Below are 22,170 nucleotides of genomic sequence, written 5' to 3'. Positions count from 1 at the left end.
TAACTGTATTGCACTGCAAAATAGATAGACCAGGGGTGAAATAACTTAGAAAATTAAATATATTTTGTAGTACAATGATTGATTTATGCAAATTGCTTCTGAATTAAGGGCATCAACATATAATGTCTTTGGATCTCCATCTCTATTAAATACTGGTCCGATCTCATTCACTCTTGATCACTGTGCTCACTGATCTACATCAGTTCCCAATATGGTTATGGTTCTGTATTGACATTATTGTCCTTGACTTTAAATCTTTCTGTAGCCTAGCTCCTCAATTTCTTTGTAGCATATTCTGGCCCCACAATCTTCCAAAATCACTGTGCCCCTCCAATTCTGGTCCTGTGCACATTCCCATATAATGCTGTATTATTGACTACATAAAATGGTTTGGTCAAAATTTCTTTGCTAGGACATCTGTGAGGTGTCTTACCACATTAATCAAGTTGATGTTGTAGTCAACTGACTTCCATAATGATTATGCTTATTCAATGCCAATAACATCTCCTCCTGGCTGACTATCAACACAGGTACACCTCAAGGATGTGTGCTTAGCCCACTGCCCTAGTCTCTCTATACTCATGACTGTGTGGCTAAGCACAGCTCAAACACTATCTACAAATTCGCCAGTGACACCACTGTTGTTGATAGAATGTCAGATGGCGATGAAGAGGCTTACAGGAGTGAGATAGATTGGCTGGTTGGGTGGTGTTGCAACAGCAACCTCACACTCAACATCAGCAAGGCCAAGGAACTGACTGTGGATTCAGGAAGTGAAGTCGGGACAACACACACCAGTCCTCACTGAGGGGTCAGCGGTGGAAAGGGTGAGCAACTTCAAGTTCCAGTGGCTCTACTTAGGAGTTTGAGGAGATTTAGTATGTCACCAAAGACTCTTACAAATTTCTGTAGACGTATAGTGGAGAGCATTTTGACTGGTTGCATCACAGCCTGGTATGGAGGCTCCAATGCGCAGGATTGCAAGAGTCTACAGAGGGTTATAGACTCAGCCAGCTCCATCATGGGCACAACCCTTCCCACCATCAAGGACATCTTCAAGGGGCAGTGCCTCAAGAAGGCGGCATCCATCATCAAGGATCCTCACCATCCGGGACATGCCCTCTTCTCATGACTACCATCAGGGAGGAGGTACAGGAGCCTGAAGACCCAAACTCAACGATTCAGGAACAGCTTCTTCCCCTCTGCCATCAGATTTCTGAATGATCCATGAACCCATGAACACTAATCGTTATTCCTTTTTTTTGCGATATTTTATTAATTTTGTAATTTATTGATTTTTATGTCTTGCACTGTACTGCTGTGGCAAAACAACAAATTTCATGTCATATGTCAGTGATAATAAATCTGATCCTGATTCTGATTCTGGAACATCACAGATACCACTCATACAGTAACAGAATGCACAAATGGTAAATTTCAAAATTGTTTCCCTCATTTCTTGTTCAAAAATCTTTAATGTGGAAGTTCAAAAGGTAAGATTGATTAAAGCAAATTCTAAATTCTATATGTTTGATTATTGTTAAAATCCTCACTCTGAATATGCTCCCCTATGTGTGTTTGGGATCTAAAGCACATCTGTATCAATAACTTGGAATTTGCAATGATACCAATGGCAAGACCATCACTGGTCACAGTTATATTGGATAAAATCCATCTGCAGCTTTTGGATTATGAACATGCACAGTTAAGTACAGAAATCAGAAGTTGTTGTCAGAAATCCCCTCCTCCTCTACATTGCACTCTATGTCTCAACATGGCCATTCAATGTGGAGAAGGAACATTTGTAATGCCGCTCAGAATCTTAGGTTCATGATCCTCAGGGATCCATACTGGGACCTCTGCTGTTTGTGATGTACATAAATGACCTGGATGAAAACGTACATGATAGGTCAGTAAGTTTGCAATGATATGAAGAGTGGTGGTGTTGTGGATAGTGTAGAAGACTGGCAAAGGATACAGCGGGATATAGATCAGTTGCAGATATGGGCAGAGAAATGGCAGATGGAGTTCAACCCGGCCAAATGTGAAGTGTTGCACCTTGGGAGATCAAATGTAAAGACCCTTAACAGTGTTGATGAGCAGGGGAATCTTGCAAGTCAAGTTTATAGCTCCCTGAAAGTAGCTACACAGGTTGACAGAGCGGTAAAGAAGGCATATGGCATGCTTGTCTTCATTAGTCGAGGCACTGAGTTCAAGAGTCTGTAAGTTATGCTGCAGCTTTATAAAACTTTAGTTAGGCTGCATCTGGAGTATTGCATTCAGTTCTGGTTGCCCCATTATAGGAAGGATGTCAAGGCTTTGGAGAAGGTGCAGAAGAGGTTTACCAAGATGCTGCCTGGATTAGAGGTCATGTGTTATGAGGATAGTTGGAGAAACTTGCTTTGTTCTCTCTGGCACGGTGGAGACTGAGGGGAGATCTGATAGAGGTTTATAAGATTATGAGAGGCATAGATAGAGTAGACAGCTAGTATCTTTTTCCCAGGGTTGAAATGTCTAATATCATGCATTTAAACTGATAGGGGATAACTTCAAAAGAGCTGTGTGGGGCAAGTTTTTTACACAGAGAATGGTGGGTGGCTGGAATGCGCTGCCTGCAGTGGTGGTGGAGGCAAATATGATAGGGGTGTTCAAGCAGCTCTTAGATAGGCACATGAATGTGAGGGAAATGGTAGGATATGGACATTGTGTAGGCAGAAGGGATTAGCTTAGTTGGGCATTTTATTACTAATGTCATTGGTTTAGCACAACATTGTGGGCCACAGGGCCTGTTCCTGTACTGTACTGTTCTATGTTCTATTCTGAAGCAGACAGAAGCCTGGCATTGATGGTGAGAGGAGTACACACCCCACAAACAACTCATCCATCAGCCTCATTGGGCACCTACTGCACTGTTTGTGGAAAAGTCTGCAGTTCCAATATTGACCTTATCAGTCAACTCATAGCCCACAGAATCAAAGCAGAAGCAAATCATCATTGATCCTGAGGGACTGTCAAAAAAGGCCTGTCACTACTTGGATCGCTGCCGGGGAGCATGAAGACTCATTCCTTCTTTAAAATGTTTTTTTTTATTGGGGAGCAGCCACCATGATTCCTGCCTCATTTGGCCTGCAACGACTGTGGTACTCAGGCCAATAGCTTGACTGCTGCTCAGTGCAAACTTGCCCCAAAGAGGCCCCATTAATTCAAGCAGGAGTGTTTTAGGAACCACTAAGACAAGTCTTGTTGCCATTGGCAGGAAATTATGAACTCAAGATTGTGCTTTTCTTGCAAATTGAGTGTACTGTGCATTTCATACTGATTTTGAACACAGATCCAGAAATTTCCACTTCTAATATGACCATGCATTACCTGATGTGGTAGCAGAATCTAACATGCATTTGAATTTCAGTCAAACGCACTTGCTGACTTTAATATCTGAACATTTTCTTACTCTGTGCGGCTCAGTGAAGACACCAATCTGATCGGCTGGTGTATTCTCAGTTCAGAATGCAGTGGGATCCTGCAGAGGGCACCATGCTCCAGAAAAGCACTGTATTTGTGGCAGTCTCTGCTGACTTGCTTGTAAAATGTTCGTGGCAGCTACCAACAAGGTGAAGGGTGAGTTATGTTCCTTCAACACTGGAGGCAAACTGGCCCATATGAACATTAGTGTGTGAATTTGTTTTTTTCACAATCTTTTAAAAATCTTCATGCATTAATTCTTAAATATTTGCATTGCTCTCTGAATGTAATCTACATTTTTTTAATGATTTGTTTCCTGAAATAAAATGTTTAATTTAAAAAATCTTTATTCAAAAATCAACAGAAAGTGATTACACCATTGCTGATAGGATATCTGAACTTGTTTTTGTACACATATTCTTTGTAATTACATTTGATATTAGTAATATAATTAGTATCAATTGGTAATCAATATTTGTAGTACATTCAATATTGGCAATCCAATGGTAGAAGAACAATAATGCTAGTTTTATGTAAAATTTAAAAATAAAGTAAAGCAGTAATATAATTAAACAACACTACTTGTTATGCATAATTTTTGATTTAGTGGCAGCACTGATTTAAAACATGGTATTGATTTCAGACAAATGATTGTCTTCTTATTTGGAAATGCAAATATGCATTTTGTTTACGATTACTATATGAAAGTCAATCCTGTGGCATCTTTTACTTTAAAAAAAGATAGACCACAGACAAAACATTATCCTATAATACCAAATGAACAATTTTGACTATTCAGAATTTTCTGCTCAGTGTAGTTGGGTCATTGCTTGTACTGACCTTACCAATGCATGCAGTGGCAATAATGTATCACTCAGAAATCTAAATTATAGGTCAACAGAAAAAAGATTCAAAGAAGACTCATAATTATCTATTCTAAACACTTACATGTAATTTAGCAGGCATTGTGAAGACAAAATGAGAATGTAAGCATAAAATCCAAGTTACACTAGAACATTGTTTACCTTTGCACATCAGTCATACAATCAGAATTTTTAAAGTAATTAATGTATTAGTCACTGATTTTCAGTATGTATCATAGTAATAATAATCTTCATAGTCAGCTGGACCATTGATGTTTGAGCTGTCATGATTCTGTGCTACTTTTGCATAACTTTCAAGAAATGCTTTTCCTTTCACACCATGCCAAATATTATATCCACAGCTGTTCAGAATCTTGGTAGAAGATAGCCAGCTCTCACCTTGATAATAGACTGGGGTTGCACAGTTGCCACTTTTAATCTCCAATTGTTTTGCAGTTAATAAATCTCTTATTTTTATGAGGTCACATGTACAATTCCAAGGGTTTCCATCTAAATAGAGCCGCCTGAGGCGAGGAAAATAGACAAGCACTTCAGGGTTTAGAGATGACAACTTGTTATTACGCAGGTTTAGAACTTGCAGCCGTTTCAGATTTTTAACTGTCTCCTTGCAAATGTCCTTTATGTTATTTCCTTTCAAGTCTAGCCTTACAAGAGTATCAGGGAGCCTGAAGAAAAGACAAAGGATAAGAATTACTGGAATTATATTAAAATATTCAGTTATTAATAAATAAATACAATTTTTGAGTAAATACAGATTATTGCAGTGTCCACACTGGTGGGAGAATGTAATGACAGCAGAAAATGTTGCATGGGCATCTTCCATTATAAATAGGATTCCCAGGAAGCTGACTCAGCACTTACTGTAAGATTCATACATTGTTAATTTGGCTAATTGAAATGTATTGTCCCTTCCTGTTTCATTACCTCTGCGTTTTCCCAAGCACCTACCAATAACACTACCTCCTTAACATCCTAAGTCCCTAAAGCATTGCAGTAGTCAATTTTGTAAATCCAGCATCCCCAATCTTCATACCCATGACATACTCTGGCCCTCTTTGCAGTGAAAGCTTGACACAAAACACTGAGATAACCTGCCAAACCCTCTGAGATGCATGTCCAACAATTCACCTTCGCCGTGGCTGTGATGATTTTCCAATGCTCTATTAGTTGCAGGATTATTTACTAACCCTGTTACTGCATACTGCAATAATTTTCTGGCAGTATTTTTTTCTCCTCAGCTTGCAAGATAATAGCAACCTCCCATCCCCTAACCCCCACCCAACCCCATTCCCCACAATTTTCCCTGGAGCTGAATATTGTGCTGAGTCTTTATCTTTATCCCAAAAGAAATCTTGTTCCTTTTAGGTGACATTGTATAAGCTAAGAGGAACTATTTCTCTCTTCTGGCCTCTATCTTGTCAACCTCTTCTGGAATGTGAATGAAGCTGTTAAGTTCTTTAGTTTACTTTCACCGTTATTTATTTGCAGCAGTGTCCAACCCAATCAGTTAAAAGTTCCCTTTGTTTCCATTATGTCACTGAAAAAAATCTGCAATGATTGAAAATCTGAAATTAAAATGCGAGGAACTCAAAACATGATCTATTAGCAGCTGAGCAAAGAAAATATAAGATAAAGGTGTGCACACTGTTTGTCAGAATCTTAGAGGAATAGACATATTAAGAATAGCCCATCATTGTTGTTTTGATGTGTTGATGAGGCATTTTAATTCTTGGGCTTTTGTATGCACATGGTTTCCAGCATTATTAGGGAGATCCACTTCTTGGATCACCCTAATAATTAATATAATTAATGTTTTTTGTATCCTAGAATTTTTTCCTGCTATTATAAAATATTAGCTTGTAATCATGAGTGATATTAAAGCAGAGAAATAGGCACTAGTGCCAAGATTTTAAACTTATGTTTGACAGCAAATTGAGAACAATATTAATCGACACCTAGGTTCCATCAACGGAACTTAAGTACTGTATTTCTCCCAACCCCGTCATACTAACCTACCCTTTTGGAAAAGATGACAGATGATTTTGCTCCAGTGCTAGGTCAGAAAGTTGTAAACAATGCTGCAGTGCATCTAGATCAATATTAGTAATGTTGTTGTACTCCAGAAACAAATGTTTTAGCCCACACACTCCAGAGAATTCCTGCACTGTAATTTTTTGTATGAAGTTGTGACTGCAATCCAACATTCGCAGATGTGATGGGAGACCAGTAGGTATTGACTTCAGTTGATTTTTAGATAGATCCACTGTAGATAAGTTTGACAAAGTCAGTGCATTATTAGCTACAGAAATCTGATTTTCAGAAAGGGAGAGTTCAAAGAGGTGTCTGAGATAGTTTAAATCTTGCATTTGCAATTCACTAATCAAATTTTTGTCCATTTTTAAGGACCATAATAATGGTGGCATATCTTGTGGAATCTTGAAAAATGAGTTTCCCGATAAACTAAGAAAACGTAGTGATGGTAAAAAGCTGAAAAAATTCAAAGGTAGTGAAGAGAGTCTGTTATTTTGCATGCTTAAACGTTTCAGGTAAGCAAGCTTTAATGGTCCTGATAATATCTCAAGTCTATTACTGTCCAAAATAAGACTTTCTAATCTGACAGCAGACGACAAAACACTGGAATGAATTATGGCGATCTTATTGTTTTGAAGATCAAGGACCTTCAATTTTGCCAAACCTTCAAAGTCAGCTTCACACAAGACCTGAATCCTATTATTACCCAGTTTTAGCACCTCTACATTGGAGGGAAGTTTACTGGGAACATGTCTCAGCTTGTTTTTCCATAGTTCTAAGGTTCTCAGATTTGTTAGTGTTGAAAATGTGTAAGCTTCTGTTGCTTCCATTCCACACGAAGACAATGCTAGCTCTTCAATTCCATTAAGTCCACCAAAATCAGATGCCTGCAAAAGATCAACACAAGATAGATACAGTTCACAGTAATTACCAGGGAAAAAGATTCAGCCATATCTTTATAAAATGTAGGTTGTAACATTGGGATAAGGAAAAGAAAAAAGCTGAAAATGAAATTTTCCAAACAATAAACAACTGATTGCTCAACAAATAGTGACAGGTCATACTGGATCAGCAAATTTGTGGATGACACCAAGATTGGGGTGTAGTGGTCAACGAGGAAAGCTATCAAAGCTTGCAGTGTGATCTTGACCAGCTGGGAAAATGGGCTGAAAAATGGCTGGTGGAAATTTAATGCAGGCAAGTGTGAGGTGTTGCATTTTGGGAGGACAAGCCAGGGCAAGACTGATACAGTGAATGGTAGGGCTCTGAGGTGTGCAGTAGAACAAAGATACCTGGGAATACAGATCCATAGTTCCTTGAAAGTGGCATCACAGGTAGATAGGGTCATAAAGAGAGCTTTTGGCACATTGACCTTCATAAATCAGGGCATTGAGTACAGGAGTTGGGATGTTATATTGAAGTTGTACAAAACGTTGATGAGGCCGAATTTGGAGTATTGTGTACAGTTCTGGTCACCTACCTACAGGAAAGATATCAATAAGCTTCAAAGAGTGCAGAGAAAATTTACAAGGAGGTTGCCGGGACTTGAGAACCTGAGTTGTAGGGACAGGTTGAATAGGTTAGGACTTTATTCCCTGGAACACAGGAGAATGAGAGGAGATCTTATAAAGGTATTCAAAATTATGAGGAGTATAGATAGGGTGAATGCATAGAGGCTTTTTGCCCTAAGGTTGGGTGAGACTAAAACTGGATGACAAAGGTTTAGGGTGAAAGGTGAAATATATAAGGAGAATCTGAGGGGGATCTTCTTCACTCAGAGGGTGGTGTGAGTGTGGAATGAGCTGCCAGCGGAAATAGTAGATGGGGGTTCAATTGTAACATTTAAGAGAGGTTTGGATAGCTACGTAGATAGGAGGGGTTGGAGGGATATGGTCTGGGTGCAGGTAGATGGGAATAGGCAGAAAATAAGGCCGGCATGGACTAGATGGGCCAAAGGGCCTGTTTCTGTGCTGTAGTACTTTATGACTCTATATCTGAAATATGAAGCTTTTCTTTCTCTTTTCGATTCTGATTGTCCCACTAACATAAACTTAATTTGCAAAATGCAGTTGCAGAAGGTGGTGTAGCTAGTTTTGAACATGGATCACAATTAAATTCTTTATATTTGGGTGTGAGTGTGGGTGTTTAAATTTAAACTCAATTTCTAAACCAATCTATCAAGGACCGAACTGGAGAATGGGCTATTTTGGATTTAATATTCAACTCTTTCCTACCCCCTTCCCTACCCCCTTCCCTCAATTCTGCTCACCCCTCACTTCCATCCCATCTCTTTCCCCTCCCCACCTGGCTGCACTCCCCCTCTCCCTCCCACCCACATTATCACTCTCCCTCTTGCTCTTCCCCTTCTTTTTCCTCTCTCCTAATCTTGTCCTCCTTCCCTATCTTCTCCTTTCTCCTACATTCCTTTCCAAATCGGCACTGATTAAAATGAGAAGAAATTTCTATACCCAAGAAATACTGTGGAGGCCCATTCACTGAGTATTTTCAAGAAAGAGATTGTGGACCATTAAGTATTAAGTGGATCAAGGGACATGTGGTTGAATGGTGCTGAGATAAAAATCAGGCATGATCTTATCGAATGGTAGAGCAGACTTGAGAGGCCGATTTGCTGAACATTGCTTATATTAGCTTATGTTCTTGTGATTAAGAGCTCAAGGCTACCTTTGCTGATCTAATTTGTCAAATCTCTATGAAGATTGTTATCCATAATTATTGCAAGATGTTTTTTGCAAGCCCCTTGCAAGAGTGAATTTCTTTCCTTCAGAATATAGAATTAAATATAAAATTAGAAGATTTGGAAATGTGTGTGTTAATCAAATACAGCCAGTATCGATTTTTTTAAAGGCAAATCTTGTTTGAAAATTTTTATTTTTCTTCTGAAGAAGTAAATGACTGCATTGATGAAAAGAATTCAATAGATGATTTCTGGATTTTTTCATAATATTCAATAAAGCATATATCATTTTATAACTCAAGTATAATGTGGATTGAAATTTGGTTGACAGACTAAAAACAAATAATTCTAGTGAATGAGTGGTTATTCAATTTGAAGGGCGTTGGAATTGTGCTCTGATTGGTCAGTATGGGTGCATTTCTTCTTAAAAATGGACATTTGGATAAAATGCAAATTTGCAGCTGTCTAAAAGCAAAAGGTGTATCAAACAATCAGGGACACTACAGAATGTGATGAAATGTGAATTGATGTGTTTTATGATAAAAGAATTGGCACAGAAAACTCAAAAGAAAATGGCTGAAAAATGATGACTCAAATATGATGGGATTTATATATTTTGGGGCAGGTAAAGCTTAAAAAGGCCAAGAACCTTCAGGCATAAATATCATAATAATCTAATAAGAGATTTGTAGAACACAATTGTTAAGCCTCAAAGTAATATCTCTAACCTTGGTTGTCTCACTAAAGAAATGAAAGGTATAGCATAAATTTACCAGGTGGCAAGTTATAGGGAGTGATTTGAGATACTGACATAATTTGCAATGAGAACAGAAGACCAAGGAGCTGTAATGGAGGATTTTAAAATTGTTGAGTGCTTAATATGTATGAATGTGGAAAATATATTTCCTCTGCTTGGGAAGCCAATGATGAGGGTCTGTTTAATTTAACATTGTCAGAAAGAGTTCAGGCAGCAAGTTTATTTACACAGTGTTTTTTGAAGTAGTTTGCCAGAAGGAACAGATGAAGAGAGACAACATCACTTCTTAAGAGAAAATGGGTAAATCTCTTAATTATAGAAAAATGCAGGGAAGTAGACGAAAACAATATTCAGTAAGATTAATATCACATTGTTTAAACAATGCAAAATCACATACATCCAGGACCCAATGGCCATCTTTGTTGGATCTATTTATATAATATTATTTTCCTGTATTTAATGAACTTCAAAATGTTATAAAAAATACTTGCATTTATACACTTATCATAGATAGCTTCACATCAGCTCAAAGTGCTTTACTGGCAATTAAGTTTTGTTTTAGTAATGTTGCATTTCACTACAATACATCCAATTTGCACACACCAAGCTCCCACAAACAGTAATGTGACAATGATCAACTGATCAGTTTTTATTTGTCAATGTTGTCCATTTAAAAACTGGCTTGGACATCAGGAATAAAAACCCTTCCTTTTATTTTAAATTGTGCAATTCAATCTTTAATATTCATTTGAAAGAGCAAGAGGGACCTTGGTTTGACAACATTGAAAGTTGTTTGGTAGATATAGAAAGGGGTTCATATGGAATCTTGGGCTTTATAAATGGAGACACAGTATACAAGAACAAAGTGGTCATGATGAACCTTTGTGAAGCATTAGTTTGGCCACAGCTGAAGCAGTGTGTCCAGTTCAGAGTGCTATGCTTTATATAAAATATAAAAGCTTTAGAGAGAGTTCAGATTGACTATGATTCCATGGATGAAGGACTTTAGTTATAGGATAGACTGGGGTTTTTCTCCTTGGAATAGAAGAAATTGCAAGGGGATCTTAAGAGGCAAGAGGTATTTGAAATCATGAATGGGAGACACAAAATACAGAGTAACTGTTTTCATTGGCAAAAGGCCAAAGACCAGGGATCATAGGATGAGAGTAATTGACAGGAGAACCAGAAGTGACACCAGGAGAAAGCTTTTTTTTATTTGCAGAGAGTTGTTAGGATCTGGAATGCACGGCCAGGGGTTGTAGTGGATGTAAATTTAGTGGCATCATTCAAAATGGAACTGGATAAGTATCCAAAAGGTGGGGGAAAACTGCAGGACTGGGGTGAGAGCGAGGTAATGAAACTATAGATGAATTGCTTTTACATCGAGTCGGTACGGACTCGACGGGCCGAATTCTCTGATCCTTGTGTCATCCCGAAAAGCCTACTTCCAGCTGTGCTGCATTCCCTCACTACCCCAACTACACTGGCGAGTCAACGTAGATCTTTGTGCTGAAATCTCTAGAACGAAACAGGAACCCAGACGCGGAGACGAGACTGGAATCCACTGGGAGGGCACGGAATTAGGAGACTCTCTCATGACCCATTCTCAATTCCTCCACATGAGACACTGTCGTATGAGTTTAATTAGAGAAGCTACACATTTTTTTCATTTCAAAACGTTTTACATGATACAATGCTAACTCAAAAGACTATCATTTTAATTTAGCTTTCTGAGTAAAAATGTAACATCAATTAACAACATGAAATTCGAAAAGCTAACATCTGCATTTACCTTATCAAGCACATCCTAGACCATGAAAGGGTTTTTAACTCCATTTAATAAATTGTGGAGCTTTTATTAGGAACGTTGTTTTGTGATTTTTTTTGTCGAATATCTTACCCACGTTTTATTTTTGGGGAGGGGGCAACTGCCTCGTCTACTCATTTGTCACATTCAGAAGTTCCAGTCTTCAATGGGTTCAATTTCTCTTGCAGTTCGCAAATTAATCATGCGCGAAATAATAAAGGCAAACTAGCGCATTACTGAGAATAACTATTCTAATAGAACCCATGGCTAAATACATATCAATAATCAAGTGATCTTAAAAGAGAAATTATCAAAGAAAATATAGATTGTGTACAAGAATAACTGAACCCAAGTCAATGAAATAACTATCTGTATTAGAGGGCACGATAAAAGTTGCTGGCAAGTTCCTTGTGCTTTTTTTCCTCACCCGCAACTGCTTGATGTTGTTGTGTCCGAGGTGGAGTTTTCTGGTATCCGTTGGAATGGCTTTGGGCACAGTCGTAACTCTGTAGCATTGGACTGATTTGGAGGAGTCACAAACACATCTCGTGGGGCAATCGCCTTGGCATGCAATCAGAAAGGTCAACACAGAAAAAGAAAAAAATAATAGCATTTTTTTGGCTTAAAGATCCACTGGTATTAATTACTAATGGTCCACAATACACCTTAGAAATGGATGTCAATGCAGAAACCGCTCTGCTTTCGGTGGAATAATCTCAATCTCTGAAATGGTCTTTCTATCTCCCCCTTTTAAACTTGGTGTCTCTCGTGCGCCCGTGTTTCTGATTGGAAACGTCGATCAAAGAAAAGAACTGTATTATCCTACCTAAAAAGCAAATCCTTTGTAGCAAACGGAAAAGCCAGACCTGGACAATAGTATATTACCCTGATATTTGCAAAGAAGCACAGTACTAATAGAAACGCTGTCGCAAAATTACTCAATTGTCTATTGTGTAGGATGTCCATCTGCAAACAGGAGGATTATTTTTCGTTTTCTTTTTCGTCTCCAGCCTGTTTTTGCTGCCGCGTTGAGATAACATCACTTTGTGTAGTTACAATGATATTACATTCCACGTCCTAGCTGTCGTTTCTAACCCGCTGATGTAAACAAAAGCCCAATAACATTTGTTGCCACAGGTGGCTGGAGACTCCAAGGTGAGTTCCCGAGCTATAAGATAAGAGGGAACGAACGCGTATTTTACATTTTAAAGAGAAAAGTGCCCCTCTTTAACTCCAGCTAGATTTTAAATCGTTAAAGGATATAAAATACCAGCCATATAACCGCAACATGTTAACATGCTTTGTGGTGTTTTGGATTCCGTTTTAAGCTGGGAAGCAGAATAAGATAGCGTTCTTCATGCTTCCCAATATACAAACTATCCACTGGGTGCTTAAGAGAGCAACTTTGCAAAGTTTAGTTAATTTCTAATGTTGATCAGTCAAATGTAATTTGGCAAGACACTCCTCTAATCCAACGGATTGGATGTAGACCTTTACATTTATGCTTAAAAATTAGTCCAATGTTAGATTTGTATAAAATAAACCAAGTATTAATATCTAATCTTACCGCATTGCCATGCTATTGTGACTCTTGATTTTAACTTTGTCACATGATTGTAGCATTGTGCAGAATTAACTTGCTGCTTTACAATAGTTATATATACGAAGGGTAAAAGTGCAAAATCAATGAAAATACAATGGGATGTTACTGTATTTTTGTATTGTTTACTACTCAAAATATCTTTGCCAGAGAACCATGATTTTTTATAACCATTCCCCTTAGTAAGGATCCCATTTGTATCAACAACATTGGAAACAATGCTCATATCAGTGTTTTCATCTTCCAAAGCAATGACAATCTCCCCCAAACTCTGTGTTAAAATTTCTTTGTGCCTTGGCAGTGGCATGGTCACATGTGACATATCCTATTATTGGCACAGTGGTGTATTCATCCTCTTTCTTTCAAACCATCCTTGCAACCTTATCATTTAGTCAATACACTTCATGGGAGGATTATCAGGTAAACTTTGACACTGAGCTTATGTAAAGTAATACTTGTACAAGTTATTGAAAGTTCAGGCAAAGGCAATGGTTTTACAAAAGGTCTTAAAGGACAAGAGACAGAGGGGTAGTGAGGCAGAAAGGTTTAAGGAATGAGTTTCAGATCTTAGGACCTGGGCACATGAAGCACAGGTACCAAAGGTGGGGCAAAGGAAATTTGGGATGCATATGAAACTGGAATTGTGGAAATGCAAAGGCATTAGAAGAGTGAAAAATTTGGAGAGTGGGGTGGGGGAGAGGGAGGGCTATGTTTGCATCTATAGTCCACCAAAGCAATCAGTTCCAATCACATTTACTTGTACTGCTCCCTACCCCTTTTCCTCTGTGCACCTCTACACCTCATATTTACATGGTTTCTGCTGCCATCTGGTTAGCTCTACATTTTAAAATTGTATTAAGTTTTTCTTGTGCTCTCTGATCCAATGTTCCAATGTCTTACATTTAGTCTTACATCTATGGATCCTCATTTTTTTCATCTTACCCCCCCCTCTCCCCCACAACTAGCTGTGGTCCAGCTCTCCAAGTCACAACTCTCCTTTTCTCCGTGCAACCAATCTTCCTGAACCCACATCATTTTCTAATTTCCACCCTCTCCCCTCATGTACTCTTTGAACTCATCTTCTCCATGAAGCCCATCTCTTGCTCTTATGATCATTAGATTATTGATCGTGCAATTCCTCTTCCTTGCCTTGACATTATTAATAATTTTCTCTCTTCAGATATTGTCTCCTTTCCTTTTTCATCTTCAGCCATCATCCCCAATTTTAATCAATTGTCTTCATTCTCTCTGTCCTTGAACACTATCAACCCACCTCCAAACTTCTTCAACTTTCTAAGGCCCTCTGTTGTGTAAGATGGTGCCAGAGCATGGCAACTCTTTGCAAGCTGCTCTTTGCAAACTGCTCTCAGCAGATCTATTCATTACCGATTACCTTCCATATCAATGACAACCTCCCTATAAAGTCCACATTTAAATTTCTTCATGTCTTAGAAATGGCCTAGTTGCATATGACATTCACTATGAATGAAGCAGTGGTGTATTTACTCTCTTATTCTTTTAGACCATTTTGCAACCTTATTATATGGTCAAGTACACAAAGTAACTACAATTTCAGTAGGCCCAGATAACCATAGCTAAAGCATCTGCAGCAAGAGCAAAGTATGATTAAAGATAAAGGCTTTTCTTAACACTCCCACACCACTACTTCCGAATTTTAGTGATCTATTCTTCGACCAGCCTCTTCCTCATGTACTTGTTGCATTTTAGTGATTATCTAATGACACCCAAACAAAGCTCTTCACAACCATGTGGATCCCTCTAATAGTTTTGCCTGATTACTTATCCAATATCCTCTCTTAAATGAGGCACAATTTCCTCCAGCTAAACACGTGGAAGAATAAAGCAATTATCTTTGACGCTGCCAGAAATTCTTAACACTTACCATTAATTTCATCACCTATCACACTCTCATGTTTAACAAGACTGTTGCAAACTTATCATTCTATTTGATGCTGAGCTGAATTAAAAGTACTTTATCCGTAACATTGCAGAATGTCAAATTCTACTTTTGTAGCATTGCCACCTTTTCCTTTACCTCAGCTTGTCTGTCATAAAAGCTGTCAATCATGCCTTTGCTACCTGCCTTACTCAACTGTTGCAATGTAATTCTGGCTGCCCTCTAAAACTATAACTCATCCAAAATTTTGCAGGTTATATTTCAGTATCCTTACACATTAACCACACTCTTGCCTGTTGCTGTATATTATTTTTCAGTGCCCCTATAGCTGAAGTTTAATATTAACAACCTTGTGCTAATGGTCTTACTTCTATTTCAATGGCTTTCTCTAACCCTACAATGCTCTAAAAACTCTGCATTCTTCCAAAGCTGGCCTCTTGAACATTCCAAAGTCCCTTTGGTGAGTATGCATCAGCCATTGAGGCTCTGAGGTCTGGAATTCTCTAATCCTCTTTGCCTCTTCATCTTTCTCCCTTTAAGACTTTCCTTGAAGCATGCCCTTTTGACCAAGCTTTCAATCATCTTTTCAATTATCTCTGTCTCCTCACAGTTACCTTTTGTCCAATTATTTTTTTCTGTTATGAATGAGTTACGTTTATACTCATGGACATAGTTTATTGAAGATACTTATTGAAACAAACACTAATCTATGGGTGGTGGGGTAGTGACTAAACAATCACTAAATCATGAACTTAGCAGTTTAAAGCAGTACTGTTGCTGAAAAAGTCAGGATATATTGTTCTATAACCTCTTTTCAGGTGTTGTTACTATATTTTTATATATTAACATGTAGCCAGCTGAGCTGGTGGAAACAGGTGATCATATTAAAGAGTGCCAATGATGGCACTTCTGCTTTATGTGTAATCGCAAAATATTAGAAATCTAAGGCAATGAGTAGAGGTCATTTGGCCCATTGTCTGTGAACAGATCCTTCCCAGTACTTTGTTCTTGAACCACCCCCTTTCTTTGCTGCCACACAGCCGATCTTGGATTCAATTTGCCACTTTCCTTTGGGTTCCAAATGCTTTTACTACAGTGAGGAGTTTACCAAATGGAAAATAAAAAAGTCTTATTGAAATTTATGTGCAGCACATAAAATATACCACACTTTAAATATACTAACCCCCTTGTAATTGTTTCATAACTGTCCTTTGGTGCTTTAGTTGTTGCTATCTGCATGGCTGGGTTAGGAAAAAGAGTTATAGAACTTCTGAAGTATTTTTAAGTATTCTTAACTATAACTCATCCAATTTAATACTGGCTAAAACTGGATGCATATTGGCCAACCTAACAGGCTGTGGATGTACACTGACTGTTCATTGCAATTCATTTAAGATAAATTAATCATGTATCATGGAATGATATTTTCCCTCTTCTTTTAGGCAATCCCTTGGGATTGATGATGTCATACTTTTCCTACAGTTTGTGCATTCTGGGATGGCTATTGAGACCAGTGTGGGAAATGTAGACTCTTATACAGATGAAGGAGGCCAAGGATTGTTAGGCCAAGGGAATTTTTTCAATGGGAAATAGGCCAATACTCACCCTAGATGAAAGCATAAGATTGGTGGAGGGAAGGAGGGGGAGGCAATTGCTGGGGGACAGATAATAAACACGTTGCAGAACCATCTCCTGTTCAATCAACTTTATAGCACTAAACTTTTATCTTGTACCAATGTTATGGATCTGGTTAACATTAACTTTGACCTTGCAGCACACTCGAGCAGATTCAAGATAATTTTAGTGTTCATTCTTGTTGCAATTCTGAAACACCTGAGATTTCAGCCTATAAGAGAGAGCAGGTAATTCAAGTGTCAGAAGCAGAGCCTTTGGGGAGACAGCTGGCGAAACAACTCAAGAGACAAGTGCTCAAGACCCTTGAGTTTAGGAGGAGTACAAGAGACCAAGGGCATATAAGTTGAAGAGGAACATGGGAGACAGAGGCCTCCTGACTTTAGGGTCATTGTATAAGATGCTTCTGCTCCCCCAGAATGTACCCTCTTCCTTCTGCTGGGAAATTGCACATTGGGCCCACTAACCTGCATGTAGTGCAAGGGGAGATGGCAATCTGCTGACATCAGGCAGTGCAGGTAGGCAGCTAAAGACTCTCCTCAGGTTTCTGGGTGATGCCCAGGAGTTGGAGGATTGGCATTTAGGGTGAGGCCCTGAAAGGGTAACTAGCAACAGTCAGTGGGTGGCTTCAACCTTGAGGAGAACAGGCAGCTGATAGCTGTAGAGTTGGGAGGGGTCTGGCAGGTAGCGAGTGGGTGAGGAACAGCGGGAGAGTTGGGGAGAAAGGAAAAGGGAAGGGACTCAGAGGTGAGTGAAAGGGAAGACAGGTGAGATGGAGGGAGACAAGGGAAAGGGAAAATGACAGGGAGGACTGAAGGAGGAAGGGATCATGGTGTGGAACTGTGAGGGGGAGCTAAGGAAGAGTCTGCAAGATTGTGTCTCTCTGTCGATGTGTGTAGGGTTAAAGTGTGTCTGTGTATGCTTAAAGTGTGTGTGTGTGTGTGTGTGTGTGTGTGTGTGTGTGTGTGTGTGTGTCCACATACTGTCTGTGCTTAGTCTGAATAGCAGATCCTGATTTCTAGTTATCTTGGACTTGCTTGCCACTGGACTAAGATCCCACTCTGCCAAGACCATATCATAGCTGATGAGAATTGGTCACTCTGCGTCATAAGATTTCATGCACGGAATTCCATTCCTCAAAACTGGAGTGGAAGCAAGTTACATTAGATCCTGAAGGAAGAAGAAAAGGAAGAATTATACATTTGGGAGCACAGCATGGGGGGGGGGGGGGAACTGTTCTTGCAATGCCACAGTTAAAGCAGAGGAATGTCAGATTTTCATAAGATAAAGCCAACTGTTTAATATGTTTTGCATTCTTATTTGAAATTGTAAAACAAATTAAAAAGCTGAATGCAAATATATAAAGAGAAAATTAGAAAAAATAAATACATTTAAAGGAAAAAGATACTAAACTGATGCTACTGGCATTAAAGGGATCCCAAATGGATATGGTCCACACAAAAAAGTCAGGGAGCATACAAATCAATTAGCTTTCAATCTGATCTACCAGCCAACTAGGACAAGAGTTTGTACACTTTTCTTGCCCCCAAGATGAATTGCAGCTAATCAAAATTTGACCTAAACAAATAGTAGTGTAGGCACTGTTGGGCTGTAATATGCACAGTTAAATTAAATAGCAGGACCTGAGCCACAAGCTAATTGTCACAGGGACCAAGGTAAATACTTTGAGAAAGAGGGGTTCCACAATAGGACATTGGCACTCGTCCTGAGACAATAGCAAGCTATATTTATGGGATGGGAAAATTTTGAACTGAGCTGGGACCTAGACCCTGTTGGAAGGTGAAAATGACTTTAAACAACAAAAAAAGTCCCTGTTGGAAAACATGTAAAAATGATAGTTTGAAAGTGAGAGAAGGAATAAGAAGAGAGTTCTAGTTGCAAGTAGCAATAGATTCTTTAGGTGAAGGGAGTACTAATATTAATTGGGGTTGTTACAGCCAATGTGAGGAAAATCAGCTATGAGGGCACAAGAACAGGTTAGGACTTCCAGCTCAAATAATGCCTGCCACAACTATGTGCATGACCTGGTGGCCCTGGAGATGGAGCAGCAGATTTTGTTGCTGCACTTTAAAGGGTTCTTGGCCGGTGCATACCAGTGGGAATGCAATGCGTTGTGGGAACAATAGCACGTTTTATTTGTTGCTTTGTTTTGTAACATTAGTTTATAATGATTTTAAGTTGATTATCCTGCTCCTTTAAAAACGAGCCTCTTTGGCTAGATTTTTTAAATTCCAAAATAAACTTTATTCATAATAAAAGACAAACTATGTACAATAATAAAACAGTGCAAGCCTTTGGCTAGATTAATTTTGACTACAGTGTCAGTTGTGGCTTAACTGGGAGAATTTGCCTTTAAATCAGAAAGTTGTAGGTTCAAATTCCACTTCAATGTCATGAGCACAATAATCAAGGTTGATGCTCCAGTGCAATATTTAAGGATTATTGTCAAAATGCTGTAACCGTTAAGCTGAGACTCTGTCGATGTGACAAATAAACTCGAATTTCGACTTTCATGTGGATGTAAGAGATCACGTGGTCCTTTATTGAAGAAGGGCATTGGGTTTATCTTGATCTGCTGGGTAATATTTATCCATGAATCAACATTCTTCTCTTTTTTTTAAAGAAAGGTAATTATTGCAGTGCTGTTTGTGGGAAATTGCTTTGGCCAAATTACCTGCCACATATCTTGCATTACAACAGTAATGATACTTCATTAAAGTACTTCATTGTGAAGTGCTTTGGTACATACTGAAAGAGACGTGAAAAGTGCATGCCTTTCAGTATTGTGCTGATAATTGTACTTACAGTGGTGTTCCTCGGTGCTGTTTGCTTTATTTTATGTGACAAACATCAATGACTTAGACAACATAGGAACTACGATTAAATTCGCGGAAATACAACTTATTGTTGGATGTGAGGAAGAAAGCTGCAGAAAGTGGTCAGATGTCAGTGGACCGGTCAAGTGAAAAGCGTCAAACGGAATTTAATCTGGAGAAGTGTGAGATAATAAAGCGAAAGCAAGACAAGGAGATACACAATTAATTGTAGGATACTAAGAAATGTAGAGGGCCAGAGAGAGCCAAAGTGTGGTACCCAAGAAATGTGAGGTCCGCACCGCTGTGGCTTAGTTCTCACTGCAGTCCAGCTTTGAAACGACTGTGTCTAATTCAGGCAAGGAACAGGCGAGCCATATAACCAATGACACAGCCAAAGGGTATTCTTTTTAATCCAGCCTTTCATTGACAATTGAAAACATAATCCCAACAGCAATTATGCCTTAAAAATAACTGTCAAATGATAAAGCTAAGATTTAAAAAAAGATTCAATTCTGGAAAAGTTTCAGGAAGTGGACACCGTTGACCGGCGCGCAAAACTGTTGCACAACAGCAGCAATCTGGCTGAATTTCCAGTAAGTCTGCTGGTCCCGCCGCCGTCGTTTCGCCGGTGACTCCGTCGAAGACGATCGATTTCAAGAGCTGAACACATCCTAACGTCAGAAACAGCCATCACTTGTTGTAAGGGATAGAGGAAGACTTTGGAGCAACGATTAGCGGCCGGGGGTATAGCTCAGTGGCAGAGCATTTGACTGCAGATCAAGAGGTCCCCGGTTCAAATCCGGGTGCCCCCTTTATTAGTATTTTCTCAACAGAGATTAGGATGCATTTCAATTTTGTGTAGAACCTCGTTTAAATCACAGTCCATCATATGAACTTGAATGAAGCTCAAAAGCACATGCTGTATTTATTATCATCTAATTTCAAGCTACATTTTGACCTTGCTTTTATAACGGAAGACTCTCAATACACACAGGCCTGAAAGTCAAAAAGAGATTAGACCGGGTTTTGCGCGCGTTATAGCAGAGAAATAAGATGGAAGCACTGGATTTTTGAAGGCAGCGAAGCTCTTGTTAATTTAACTCAGCCCAGCACTGTATTTTTTGTGTCTAGATATTGACTTTGTGTTACTGAAGAGAATTGTTGGGAAAGGCCGGGGGTTGGGGGGCGGGGAGTGGAGAGAGAGCTGGTAAAAACAAAAACTTAAAGAGGCTTAGAGTTGGCTGTTTTCTTATTCGAAGTGTATGTTTACGTAGGAATATTATTATGATTTAAAATAAAAAAATGCTTGTGTAATAATCAACTCCCTCTGCTAAATAATGCATAAATATGATGGTTTTAAGGTCGCAAAAATGCAGTCTAGAATAGCGGTAAGTCTAAACTCGGAGAGCACGGTCAATTCATTCAGCAAAACAACATCACTATTTTTGGCATTAGAACCACTTTCTCGCCTTTTCCTCATTCCCCTTTATTGTTCAAATGTCCGTCGATCACTGGCTGAAAAATATTCAAAGACTCCGCCTCCACACCTCTCTGGATTAGAGAATTGCAAAGAATCACGATTCTCTGTGGAATAACATTGCTTCTTGTCTTCTTAAAAGGATGGCCCTTTATTCAGAAACCGTGCCCCCTAGTTCAAGATACCCTCACGAAGGGAAGCCATCTCATCATCTGCCTTATCAATTCCCTTCAGAATCTTGTACGATTCAATGCAATCACCTCTCATTCTTCAGTACTCCAATGATAAAGATCCAACCTGCTCAAACTCTTTTCATATGTCATTCCCATCATCCTAGGAATAAATTTTGTGAATCTTCTCTGCACTGCCTCCGATGCAAGTATATCCTTCCTTAAATATGGAGACAAAATCCGTACACAGGGGCAGTCTCATCAATGCCTTCTGGAAATCCAAATGTGCTGCATCTACTGGTTTTCCTTGATTTACCCTGTTTCTTAGTCCTCAAATAGCACCAGCAAATTTGTCACACATGGTTTCCCTTTCATATAAACCATGTTGACTCTACTTTTGATTATGATTTTCAAAATGACCTCCTCTTACCTCAATAATAGATTTCATCATTTTCCCTTTGACTTTCCTGCTTTCTGTCTCCCTACCTTCTTGAATAGTGCAGTTGAATTTGCAGTTTTCCAGTCTTCTGGGACTTTTCTAGAACCAAGGGAATTTTGGTAGATTACAACTAATGCATTCACTCTCTGCAGTCACTTCTTTTAAGATCCTAGGATGCAGGCTAGTGGGTCCGGGAAGCTTTCTGGCCTTTAGTCCTATTTGTTTGCCTCATTCTTTTTCTCTAATGATAGAAATTGTATTAAATTCTTCCCTCCTTATATTGATTGATTAGTTCATTGATTACTTTGGGATGTTTTACTGTCTTCATCCACAAAGACAAATCCAAAATAATTATTTAGAATCTCTGCCATTTCTCTGCTTGTCATTATTGATTCCCAGTGTCCTCCTCTAATGGACTAACATTTTATGAAATTCATACCCAATTGGTTTTTTTTGGATGT

General features: G+C 38.9%; 1 protein-coding gene and 1 non-coding gene across 2 annotated transcripts; one reads left to right on the top strand and one right to left on the bottom strand.

Moving 5' to 3' along the window:
- Positions 1–4,548: 4,548 nt before the first annotated feature.
- Positions 4,549–14,681, bottom strand: LOC127575199 (nephrocan-like). The gene is made up of 4 exons (XM_052024904.1): positions 14,630–14,681; positions 12,064–12,197; positions 6,363–7,264; positions 4,549–5,011 (listed from the first exon to the last, which is right to left on the bottom strand). Exons 1-4 carry the CDS (start codon positions 14,679–14,681, stop codon positions 4,549–4,551), a joined length of 1,551 nt encoding a protein of 516 aa, XP_051880864.1.
- A 5,682-nt stretch (positions 14,682–20,363) lies between these two features.
- On the top strand, positions 20,364–20,435 carry trnac-gca (transfer RNA cysteine (anticodon GCA)). Its single transcript has one exon. It is a non-coding gene; the product is annotated as a tRNA-Cys (tRNA).
- The last annotated feature ends 1,735 nt before the right edge of the window (positions 20,436–22,170 follow it).

This window comes from Pristis pectinata, chromosome 10, assembly GCF_009764475.1.
Source record: "Pristis pectinata isolate sPriPec2 chromosome 10, sPriPec2.1.pri, whole genome shotgun sequence".
In the NCBI taxonomy this organism is placed as follows: Eukaryota; Metazoa; Chordata; class Chondrichthyes; order Rhinopristiformes; family Pristidae; genus Pristis; species Pristis pectinata.
This window is presented reverse-complemented; position numbering and strand designations above follow the sequence as displayed.